At 41.0% G+C, this 12,801-nt stretch overlaps 1 protein-coding gene across 1 annotated transcript in view; it reads right to left on the bottom strand.

Moving 5' to 3' along the window:
- Positions 1 to 11,708, bottom strand: part of CPSF4L (cleavage and polyadenylation specific factor 4 like) — a 114,757-nt gene extending 103,049 nt beyond the window's left edge. The window contains exons 1-2 of the mRNA XM_069202023.1: positions 11,217 to 11,708; positions 3,827 to 3,877 (exon numbers count right to left, since the gene is read on the bottom strand). Coding sequence (XP_069058124.1) covers positions 3,827 to 3,877; positions 11,217 to 11,319 — 154 coding nt within the window. The 5' untranslated portion in view covers positions 11,320 to 11,708. The remainder of the gene's footprint in view (positions 1 to 3,826; positions 3,878 to 11,216) is intronic.
- Between the last annotated feature and the right edge of the window lie 1,093 nt (positions 11,709 to 12,801).

Genomic DNA, 12,801 nt, shown 5'->3' with positions numbered 1-12,801 from the left:
CCGAACACCCACCAAGTTATTTAAATTTGAGTAATTCAAAAATGCCCATTTGCACTAAATTTGAGACTGGTTTGAATTGCTTGCTTCCAAAAACTTGGTTTTTTTGGAAGGGTAACTTTTTTTCCCAATGGTGCAGCTAACATATTTGACAGAAGGAGAACCTCCACTACTATACCCTCCCTCTTCCTTCTATTACTTTAACCCTTATCCATTACCACTTACTTGTACCTTTTCCCTTTTTGATTGATTTAACATTTTCTTAATTTACTTTTCCTGCACTCTTACCCTGTCCCTTTCTATGTCCCTTTCTAGGTCCTCAGTTGCTTTCTTACACATATCTTTTCCTAACCACAGCCCTAGCTCGTTAGTTACTTTCATCTTTCTAAATGGTTAAAATCCTATATTCTATTTTAATTACCTTGAGATGTGTGTATCGCAATGACGTAGGTGGCAAGGGTTCTACATGCACTATTAATAAGCTCAATAAGTCACAAGTTTAAAAAGAAGTAGAGACACTGACGATTATCCCTGAAATTTATGTCACCTTAGGAAGAAGCATCCTGGGTGCAAAGCCAAAAAACCTCTGTTAAAAAGTAAATCTGAGAATGAAATGTATCCAAAATAAACGAAACAGGACAGGTATCGACTTCCTAGGCAAGGTTTGAATTTCTGGGCTTGATTTAGGAAAACGAAGATGCAATACCGTTGTAAAGAAAGCCCAAGGTGGCTATAACTTTACAGATAGTAAAGGGCTCCTGAGAGGTAGATGTACATACTGTTAATGTTACATACAAGCCTGGCCTGGTTATATACTCAAATGTCCCTGTTTATACTTTTAACATTTTAGAGTTCATAGTGCAAATGCAGGGCCTAGAAAGCAGGCTACCTTTGTTTGAACGGTGCAGCTAATAATCGTGCTTGATTGCCATGGTTTTTCTTAAAACTTAGGCTAATATTGCATACAAGGGAAAATCTCCATTCTCTGAAGCATACGCAGTGTATGAGTGCAGCAGCTAAAATATGGCTAACAGGAGAGAGGACATTGTATGAAGTATAATTTTAGAAGAAAAGCAGCAGAAAGCTTCTGTGTAACAGTACCCTGAACAAGAAGCATTGTTAAATAACCTGTAACAAAACAGGAGTTGAACATGACTAGACCACTCCTCACCGAATAGAACAGAGAACATATGAAAGGAGATAGAAAAGGGTCATAGTTTCCTTATTTTGGTGTGGGGAGTGGTTTTTTTTTTTCAAAATCTTCTGGTTGTGGCCCAACAAGTCAAAAGAAAGATGTACCTGTAAGCAACTGGTGAAACAAAGTTTTACCCTACAAATTACATTCTAACTTAGCGAGAAATAAACCTTCTCCCAATCACCTGGATCTGATTGTTACACTAGTAATGGTGGATCTTCATCAAAGGTGCCCATTAGAAATGTTCCATAGGTGCTACACCTGCACCTGCCCACTAAGATGTAATCCTTGGAATATCATTGCCTCCTCAGTTCACTCATTTCTTTAAATGCTTTATTTTCTCTGTGCATATTTTGTGGTTTCGAGCGTTTTAAACTACATTTTTCAAACCGTTGCAAAGTTCTTCCTGCATTTTACTTCGGGCAGTATACCCCAGTGCTTTAAATGGGCCAGTACTCACAGGTACTGAGTACCGGCACTTTTTATTTTTACCGCAGTGAGTGCCGGCACTTCTCTGCCTGCAATGAGAGTACCGGTACTCATAAAAGACTTGTTGCTGCTCGTGCTTCTGAGCTCGAGGCTGTGAAAGTGGAGCCTGCCTGGATGACACTTTGACAGCCAAACTGCCTTTGTAGCTCCGAGCTGAGCCACTGCTGAACTATTCAGCATAGTCTCATTTGCATAATGTCCGTTTGCCCAGGATCACACACTATGTTGGAGGATGGAGCATGGCCCATAAGGCCCTGCACTGTCAATCTCGTTCACATTAGATCGTGAATTTGTGAACACACTGAATCCAGGAAGCCCAATAACAGGCGCAATTAAGAAAGCCACAAGCCACTGAGATAAGGAGTTTAAAATGGCTTTTATCCCACCCGAGTGTCTTGCGTGAGTGTTTGTGTGTTGGCTTGCTTGTGTGTGCCTGGTTTGTGTAAGAGAAAAGCGACGGAAAGAGGGAGAGAATCGGGACACTCAGGATATATTTCAAAGAAAATATGTGGAATGCTGTGTGTGTTCATGTCTGCTTGTTTATTTCGGGGTGTACGTGCACTCAAGAATATTTAGGTATTGTGCCAAATGCAAGCATAAAGTACACCATTAACAAGCGGAAAATATTACAAAACAAGGAATATCATCATGTTTGGCCTACATTTTGTGTGACGAGTTAACCTATTCTATTAATACATTTCTCACATGGTTTGGTGAGTGCTGCAACTCGTATAGAAGTAATTACTAATGCTGCTATTCCAGTCAGTTTCAAGGGGCACACCGATTATTAACTTTCTGGGGCCAGTAGTGCTGCTGTGATGGCTTGGATGCATTCCTGGTTTAGGGATTCTTCCATTTTGATTTAGTGCCTATTCCCAGCAGGTCTTCACGCCACTCACTATTAACAAACGTAAAGGTAAAAGGCCTTCCCCATTTCACCTTTTAAAGAAAGGCTGCCCCACGAAAGGCACTCCTATCACACCTTATTTACAGTGTGCATTCACACCCAGTCTGGGCCTCGTGCAGTGGCGCAAGAAGTGGAGGGGGCCTCCCTGCAAAGAACATGGAGGAGCCCCCTCCAGACTAACCCATGCCAGGTGCTGTGCTGAGGGGGCCTCCTGGAGCTCAGCCCCCCCACGTGCACTGCGGTGTGCGGGGGCCTTTGATGCGCCAGTGGCCTCTTGAGGTGTTTTGGTCCACCCTTGCTTGGCATTTTCAAATTCAGCAACTAGAGTAGAGAACTAGGGGCACTTTCAGTTCATTTATTTTATAAATCAACTCAGTATTATATCAATTGCACTGCAACTTCATGCCAATCACTAGTACAATCACTACATCTGGCTAACAGTGAACATATTTTCGGTGTTGTGTTGAGGATACACCTGCCTCTACATCAGGTACAGTCAACTCTACTTCTTAGCGAAACTGGTAAGCACTTAATAAGATGCATGGTCAATTCCCTGTACATAATGTTGGTGCATTAGTAGCACTTATCTTAATACACAGTGCTGGCCCAGTCCAGCTAAATAAAAAGCGGTACGCAAGATCACTCAACATTGTGGCATTAGCACAGAAATTGGCCCTATTATCACAAAGCACCCACACACAATATGACAGCGCTTGTCCAATATATAGCAATGGCATGTGCATACTGTCTTGTCAATGCCCAATATACCACAGTACTGGGATCACATAATACTGGCCTAGAACACTGTCCATGTCTAATATCACACACAGTGATGTTGAGAGTGCACCGTTCAAGATCTGTTAAATTTGTTCCAAGGATCCTTTGCCATGGCCAGTCAACCTAACCTTTCCCTTTAAATGCAATAGACTGTATACATATTTCTGAGGGCCATGCTGTAAATTAATATTTATGTAGTGTGCCACATGTGCAGAGGGAATCTGCACATATGGTGTGTTTAGGACCACTGTCATGGGCAATGCAAGAGCAATATGAATACTGGATAGATGTATCATCATGTCTCACCCTTAGCCCCGCCTATAGCCCCGCCCACCAGCCACACCCATAACTCATTTTAATGAGTACCTGCACTAATTTTTTCCTATTTAAAGCACTGGCATACCCCGACCCTAGTCTTCTGAAGATCGAAAGCAATTATACAGGGGAAAATAAATACCCACCTTTTTTGCACAGTCCTTTGGTGAAATAGCTGCAGACAGCAGCTCCAGATTCTGAAAAGCACAAAACATAATCTTGCATTAGGGTTCACGGCTCTGCAATTAGGGCAAAATAATGAAAAGCCCCCGAGAGATGCTACTGCTCTGATCATAGGTGCTAAATGTTGCCCATCTGCATACTCCTACTCGCACTAGCTCCTGTGACATTACAAATCACTCACTGGACAAACTAATCACATGAAAGCATATCCAAACATTAAACAATCTGTGAAAATAGGAGATTTATATTTCAGTTTAAAATTCATCATAAGTCAGCTTACAATAATGACTGTGTGTTGTTGCCTAACAGTAATACGCCTAATAATTTATATTCAGGCAAGGGCATAGCTGCCAATAGGGCAGAAGGAGCAGTGCTACTGATGCTCAGGTGTGCGAGGAGCCCACTGCACCCCAACCGAGGCTATATTTTATTACCCCAAAGGCATGCAGGATGGGGGTTTTCCTTGCTTGCTATTGAGGAAAGGGTTTCCTTGTTACTCCATGGTATGCATTACCTTACAGAAGGGATTACTTTAATCTTGATTTCTATGATCTATTTCATCCAGCATCTCTGGTCCTGAGCCACAAAACCCGTTGCCTGTCTTACGATCTCTGTTCAGCAGACATCCTTGGTATCCGTAGTTTCTCATCTTTCAGGCTCTCTAGCCCTTGGTCATGACAGGGCTACTGGAATTATGTAGCAGGGGTGGCCCAAATTATGTGGAAAGAAAAGACCCATTTTGCAGTTAATGCAGCACATTTTGTGTTTTGCATCATTATTTTGTCATTTTAAATGTGTTAACGCTGTCTGGGAATAGTTTATCCCTCATAAGTACTCGCTTAAAATGTAAGTATAGTAAAGCAACAGAAAGGTGACCAGTCGACATTTGCAAAGGGACGTCCATTCCGTGGTAATACCTGTTGCTTCGTTTTAGTAACTTTTGATCCCTTTGAACTAGAAACTTTAATTTTATCTGCAGATTATGCAGCAGTTGGTGAATTATGTGGCAAATGTGAAAGTCATTAATTATGTGAAAAATGCCACGGCCGAACAATCACATAGTTACAGTGGCCATGGTCGTGACTTCCAGCGCGTTGCTGCTTTAACAGAGGCGCACTAGTTCACCTCCTTAAAGAAGGGCACAGAGGGCAGAAAACGAGGACATGATTGACTGGTTCAACACGTGTCATCACAGTAATACGTAGCTCTCTCGCCCCATGAACGTCAATTCACCAAAGGGCCAGGGGTAGCTGAACTGACATATGCCTTTGACCTTTACCTTCATTCGCGCACACATGCTTACACATACATACACAATTACACATAAAGTCACTCTTGCCTGCATGCATGCACCAACAGAGTAGAAAACAGGGCCCCCAAATCAATATAGAGAGAGATCAAGGGTAATTTACCAGAGGTATAAAAACATCCCTCTCTTTCATGGTAATATACACACAAACCAATGAACTAACAAAATAATACTATCAAAACATAAATATTATTTATTTATACTAAACAAAATAATACGACACTTTTAATCAAAAGGAAAAATAACAGTAAGTTCAAAGTACACAAAACCCCCCTAAATGATACGAAAAACAATCATAATAGACTAGAAGGAGAACACACCATACTAAAGGACAACATAGATAACACACATGGACACAAACAAACATCAAAAAAGTCTCAAGACAGGACAGAAAGATCCAGAAAACAAATAAACAACTTCACATTAAAGCATCATTTACAAAAACCTAAATATTTACAAATGATATCAAAGTGAATACATAGGAAAAATAACATAGGATTTATAACTATATTTACACAGTTATTTTAATAACTCATAGGTGAGAGAGCAAACTGCTCACTAGCTTAAATGTCCATATGTTCAACAATATGATTCCTTATTTGTCAAACATCCAATAATCATATTCAAGAAAGAGATGGCCAAAAAGGTCATTCTATGTTCTTCCTAGTCCAGAATTATTTCATCCATTCTGGTATGTAAAAAAGGTCGCTGGCGCGCGTTTCGGTGGACATACACCGACAATGTGTTTAATTAGATTAACTCCACCTTCCTCAGGGCGTTTGAAATTCCAAAACTCATGGGGTCTCATGCACACAACATACATTTAAAAAGGCATTTGTTACTTACGTTTTCTGCCAGGGAGGGTCATATTTCAACTAATTGTACTCTATTTTTATTACACGAATAGTGAACATTCCTATTCGTTGTTATTTAAAAAATGGACCAAAAAAAAAAAAAAAAGAAGGATATTGGAGCCTCCATTGATGTCCATAAGGACAAGCTTCCCCGGTGTTCCTGGCACTGATGTTGCCACCTCTGAGGCCAGGAGTCGCAAATGCAGTTCTAGGGATTGCAGGGCGCAAGCTAGGGGTCGCAGCTACCGCGACCCCTATATGACCTCCATGTCTCGCCCAAGGATTTGCTTGCAGGTCACTGACAAACGGCGTATTTAATCCCATCGTGAAAAGAAATGCATGGCCCATCTGTGAAAGAACCAGCAAGACTGCCACGTTAAGAACCAACCCCAACGTGTTGACCATCTTGGAATTTTTAAACAATAATATGCCATAGACAATGCCATCCCGTTATGGATTAGAGTAAGTGGATGCCTGAGAAAAGGTGAACTGCAGGTGAAATAAGTGACATGCAAGCTGCCCATTAGCACAGGCAATGGAGCTGTAGAATGTTCTAAATATGAAAATAAAAAGAGAAGGGAAGAAATGCATCGCGCACATCCGATCAGGCAGATGCTGTCACCGGCCAAGAGAGCCAATTGCTGAAATGGACTGACCTATTTTCTCAATGTTTATTATTTATTGAAAATCCTAAGAAGGCCAACACATTGGTTCTGAACAACGTTGCAGCAGTGGTGGAACTTTAAAAAAATGATATAGTATGTGTAATACCATTGCAGTTTGGCTAACCGCTGCTCTCTTAAATTTTAGTTCTTACTGCAAACGGTAAGCTTGCGGTGATCTTTTTCATAACGTTACTGTTTTTTTACACAAGCAGAAACACAAAAATAACAGCGCAGTTGCGTCTGCGGCTCCAGTGACTCTGTGAGGCGTTAGATATGAGATATACATTGGTACGTTAACACAATTCATGGCTTTCAGCATCTGGTCAGGTCTACAGCACACAGAATGCATCTCATTGGTAAAATATATCTGCTCAGTGGCAAGCCAGAGGCGGAGAGCATCCCCAGCGCACCCCAGAATTGTTCAACCGATTAGTCTACCACAGTTCTTCCAAGATTCCCAAATGTGCTCATACTTATGTGGAACCCCACGTGCCTTGCATACCACTTTCTCCATCTGTGAAAGGTAGTCAATGACACCTGCCATAATTAGGCCGCAGAGTGCTTATTTTCTTCTATTTTTTTTCTTTCCATGTTTGTTGCACATGTTCTTAAATTTGTGTTTGACAACTGTGGTAGTCTGCAAGATTACAAAATACCTTCTAACAGACTTTAGCACAGTGTAATACCAATCTACCTGTAAAAGGCTATTGCCTTTAACCCTTGCCTTTCCCAAAAAGTAAGTCAGGCCCATTTGCCTAGTCAGAACTTTACATTATAAACAGATGACACCTAAGGAATTTAACATAACTTTTGCCAGTGAGCTGAAAAGGCCAGTAGTCTTTACCACTGATTTATCACTATAACCAACACAGGCCTACTGAAGTGTGCATAAAGTGGCAACCATAATGCTTATTCTTATGAAATTAGAAGTATGTACACATATAGCAGCAGGTACAACTATAAGCAACCCCACTCAAAAGGGCCTTGCAAGAATCATTGCAGTGAAAATCCTTTAGTCCAAGGGTTTGTCAAGGCGGGTGATCAACAGCAAAATGCCTGCCTACTATGGTAATCTGTGAGGTTACATGACAAATACAAATACCTGTCTACAGTCTGTAATATAGTGTTATAACAATCCACTGTCAGAGACCTTTTGGATTTAACAAAAGCTTTTCATAATAAATGAGCGATGCCTACTGCCTTCGTCAGTATAATAAACACATCAGACCTATGACCTCTGGTATAAATTTCACCACTGCACCAATGAGGCCCATTGCATGTATTGTGGGTTTGTCACCATAACCAAATAAGGCCTGTTGTACAGAGAGCAAGCTTTCCCACAAGGCATACAATCTAATACACTTAGGTAAGCAAAATACTCTCTCTCCTAAAAGGGCCTAACATGGATTAAAACACAGCAGATATTCTATATCCACAGTGTGTTACAGGTGGCAACCAACAACAAAACCTTTACTAACTACAGCAGACTGTGGTGAGATTCCATGCAACAGAATTATTCTCTGAAAACATTCGTACAGAGTAGTACCAATCCACCCTTAAATGGATTGATGTTAACAAATGTTTTTCACATTTCATAATACACATATCATCCCTATAGCCATGGCCACCATAACCAACTCAGTCCTGCTGTATTGAGGATTAACCTTACCAGAAGCCTAAAAGTGCAGTTCAAGCCTTTTCAGTGTAAGCACACACCTTCTGCCCAATCAGATCCTCTATTCAGGGGAGCAACACGTGGGTGGTGCCTAAGCCCCTCACACTGTAGTACTCAGAGTTATTTTCGTTAATCGTATAAGGTCTAATGAAAGCTGTGTTGTCAAGCCAGGCCTGAAAAGGTACTGGGGTAGAAATGCTTCAGCAGCTAAAAAGGTAAATTATATGCATTACGGTAGGTATCATATTATGTTACTTTGTGATCATTACACTTTCAAATGTGGTACTGAGGTACTCCATTTGAGGTCAGGGCATCTGTGCAACATGTGCATGTACCCACTGAACCAACATGTTATGTAGTGGTGTTCAACTGCTGGTTAATAAAATACACCTGGCCTATCTAGGACACTTTTGGCAGGCCTAGTATTACAATTTAGACAATCATAGAACTAATCTACAAGTTGGGTGTGGGGCACAAATTGCCCCTCAAGCCCAAAACACTCTTAGGGGTTACAAAAAAAAAACGTTTGTCATGAATCTTATATTTTGAGACAATATTTTAAAAATTATACTCTTGACAGTAAGTATAATCGCATACATTTTAAGTGAATTACACGTTTTCAAGTGTGTCATAATTAATTGTTAGCAATAGCCAATTAAAACCCATTCATCATATCTAGATAGTAATGTGTCTCTGTGAGCTAAGCACTCACCACTGACATGTCTGTACTCTGCAGATGACATATTATTCCCATACTTATGAACATTTACACTGCCTGTAGCAGCATAATCGCAGTACTAAGAACTATATGAAATTGATTATTATAAATTCCTTAGATTTCTACTTATACATTAAAAAGCGTTTGCCGATTTAGTAGGAGTTAGGACCTATGGAGCTCTTCTTCCCGCTAAAGGGGATCTGGTTGTAGCCTATAGATTGTTGCTAGTATTGAGTAGCACCACATTTAGGATTGCTGCAAGACTGTGAGGTGTTTGGCAAGAGCTCTGTGGAATAGACAACAATGCTAGATAAGGTTGGTCCATATCTGACATAGCACACTAGGCTAAAAACTGAGGTGGAATTGAGTCTGATTAATTATCAGTGACTGAGATTAATTCAAGCACACCATTCACCACTTTATTGGATTTCAAAATATTTTGAAGTGCATGATACCCTTGCACTGTACCAATATGGGCAACTTTTTTGAAAGGGTGTGCAATATTCCTTTATGTTATTATTTTCCTTGCAAAATATGTATGTTTTTAATATTGTAGCTGATGTTGTTTAATGTTTAACTTCAATAATGTTTCTGATATATAAATGTTCACATATTTCCTGTTCATGGTTCCAACTAGTCACATGATGTTCACAAATGACATATTAAAGTTTCTGTATCTGCATCATCTGCACTGTGGGCAATGAGTATTAGATCAATTCATCAGGAGACCACGATTTGGGTATTGTCCGGGGTGAGTTTCTGAACTTGTCTATGTATTATCAATAACAGAAGCATGGGTGAATGGCTTTGGGTGTTGTCATTAACAGGGTTTGGGGGTTTATCCAAAGAGAATTTGGAGTGAGGGTGCCAAATATCAAGAATAGAAGATTGGAGCCGTCTGGGATATTATGAGAAACCGATGACTTAGCCACATTAGGGACCTTTAGTAGCACAGTTGTGATGACTCAGAATATGGAGTCTGGTCAAAAGAGCAGAGTTTGTTTGGTAAATCAGGAATTCAATTGGACACCTACATTTTTGATGAGCCGTTTTCAGACCCATCATTACATTTTACAGTCTCTGTCCTTTAAAAGACGATTCTTAGTACACTAAACTTTTGAGGTGGATTGACGTATGTACAACTAGTTGCGATTTGCGACCAGTATGGTACTTTGCAAATCAACCTATGTACTAATAGGCCGGTTCGCAAAACAGAGATACCTAATGCGTCTCAATTCAACCTACCTCATGAATATTAATGAGGGTGGTTGCAATTTGCTCTCCATTAGAAATCACAGCCATCACAGAAATAGTGGCCTGCTTAATTCTGCAACCACCATATCTGTGATAACTTTTAAATAAAGCATTTTGTTTGTGCAGCCCGTTTTCCTTAAAGATAAACAGGATGCTTATAAATAAAATAAATAAAAAAAAAAAAAAAAAAAAAAAAAAAAACACACACACAATTTCAACATTCACAAAGGGTAAGGGCCCCTTGGCGACCCCTTCCTAAATGCAAATGCCTTACCACTATCGTGCAGTGGTCGGTAAAGTATTAATGTTTTGCAACCGGATTTTGGTCACAAAATAATAAAACATACCAATATGATTTGATAGTTGGAAAAACCTATACCCGCCCCTTAGAGCACTCCCACTCTAAAAATCTTTCTAGTGTCTCTGTGTTTGAGCATCAAAAGAGACATGTGGCACAGAACACAGCCTCCAGTGACTTGGTGCCGGAAGAAAAGTATGTTCTGGAAGGTGGTGGGGATTCAGTTCACAAATCTACTGTACGGAAACGCATAAAGCTTGCGCCTCAAAACAGTCCTGATTTAAACTGACAACAATTTGCATGGTTAGGTGAATGAGCCCATATGTTCAATGGTAAGTGTGACACTACAAGTCCCAGACTGCAACGGAATTTGGCAAAAAACAAAACACAAGAGACACAGGACTTCTTCACAGCTATGGTAAATCTGCTGTACTGCACTGAGGGTGGCTTTCAAAAAGGGATCACACTATCTCTCTTTTATAGCCACGATGAGCTTTTTTTCAACTTTCAAACGTTGTATTGTTTGAGTGCGATTGATACACATTTGCTGCACGTCGCAACCACGCTCGATCGCACTTACTGTCCATCCCATGGAAAGGCAGCGGGAAGGCCCCTCTCTGCTCGTCCACGTCCATCTCGATGTCGAACGTAAACTTCTCCACTCCAGCGATGAGTTCCTGCATCCTCGATCCGACTGGACGAGTAGAGCCGACGGCAAAACCATACCCGGGTCCAACCTGGCCGGCAGCCTATCTCCCCTCAGGCACAGGCCTCGTGACCAAACAAATCATCACCACAAGGCAACTTCCTTCCTGCTGGAACCTGCGCGAGGGCTGTCTCCTTTAATGGGCCGCACCTGCCCTGGCTGTCCATATACTTAGTGCTGCGACACCGAAGGATTACAAAATGTAAATTCGTTTTCATTTAACCAGCATATTACCGAAGTCAAGCTGTTCCCTGTCGGATTCCAAATTTTCGCAGTGACCACTGGTTTCAACTCAAAACGCCGTGCATTCTGGTAATCCTGTCCATAAGCAGAAAGGGCAGCTGTTAGGACCAGAATGCTCGGGAATGTTTCCTAATTCCCAGCATGAGTAAGGCATCCCAGGCACGCTGGTATTTGTAGTTCTGTATATCCCAGTATACACTGAGCACTACAAGTCCCACAACGCTAAGAGTACACCGGGACAGGCTGTGTAGACAGCTCGACGTGGCTTTCCTAGTGGTAGTTGTCCATGAGCAGAAAGGTGGAATAGGGCCTACACTTTTCAGAAGACTATGCTGAGAGCACTGGGCTTTGATATCACAAAACTTAAGATTTCTGTGAGCTCGACTGCAATGTGGGACATGATAAGGTCTAGACAATTTGAGTTTATCAGATGATTCATGATTCTGCTCACGCGCGAAAGCGTATTTGCAGCTCTGAAATGTTTTTTCACAAATTAATATATGCTGGGTCTTGTGGTTTGCATTGCTCCGCGTGTACTGTATGTATGCAATAGTTAAAAAAAAAAAGACAAGCACAGGGCTACAAAAACTATCTGTGTCCCGGTTCAGATGGACAAAGTAAACAGGGCAGAGCGGAGAGAAGCAGTAAACGGGATAAAAAAGGTAGGAGGAAGACTGAAGCAATGGTTGAACTTGGGGTCGGGGGATAGCCGCACCCAGGGACGACGAGACTAGGAAATCAATGTAACCCCATGGAGCGCTAAAGGATGAAAATAGTTCCCTGAATGTGAGCAATGAGAGGGTACGAGGCATCCAATCAAAATAATGGTAAATAAACCATGATGAAGGGAAGGGTAAACACAAGAAGAGGAAAGAAACCCATTAAAGAAGAAGCAAACTAAAAAAAGTGATAAAAAAGCCGAGCATTGGTAAGTGAAAAGGTTTTGGTTTTTCATATCAAATGTTTTTGAATTTGATCAACAATAGCATTTGCGTGTTTACATGCTATTTACAGTGCATTATTCATGTTTAGATTGATCATAGGCCTGTGTTTGGTATAGCTGACATTTGCGAGCATTCTTGCTTCATGTCACGCGTGTATTTTATTTGCAGGAGAAGCTGAACTCACAATTCACAAACGCGGTGTGTCTTTCTTTCTCATGTGAGACGTTTTCCTTCGTGTGATAAACTGCAGAGTGTTTTAATTAGCAGCTACA

Source organism: Pleurodeles waltl, chromosome 7 (assembly GCF_031143425.1).
Source record: "Pleurodeles waltl isolate 20211129_DDA chromosome 7, aPleWal1.hap1.20221129, whole genome shotgun sequence".
NCBI classification, from domain to species: Eukaryota; Metazoa; Chordata; class Amphibia; order Caudata; family Salamandridae; genus Pleurodeles; species Pleurodeles waltl.
Note: the sequence above shows the minus strand (reverse complement) of the source record. Positions and strands in the feature narration are given on the sequence as shown.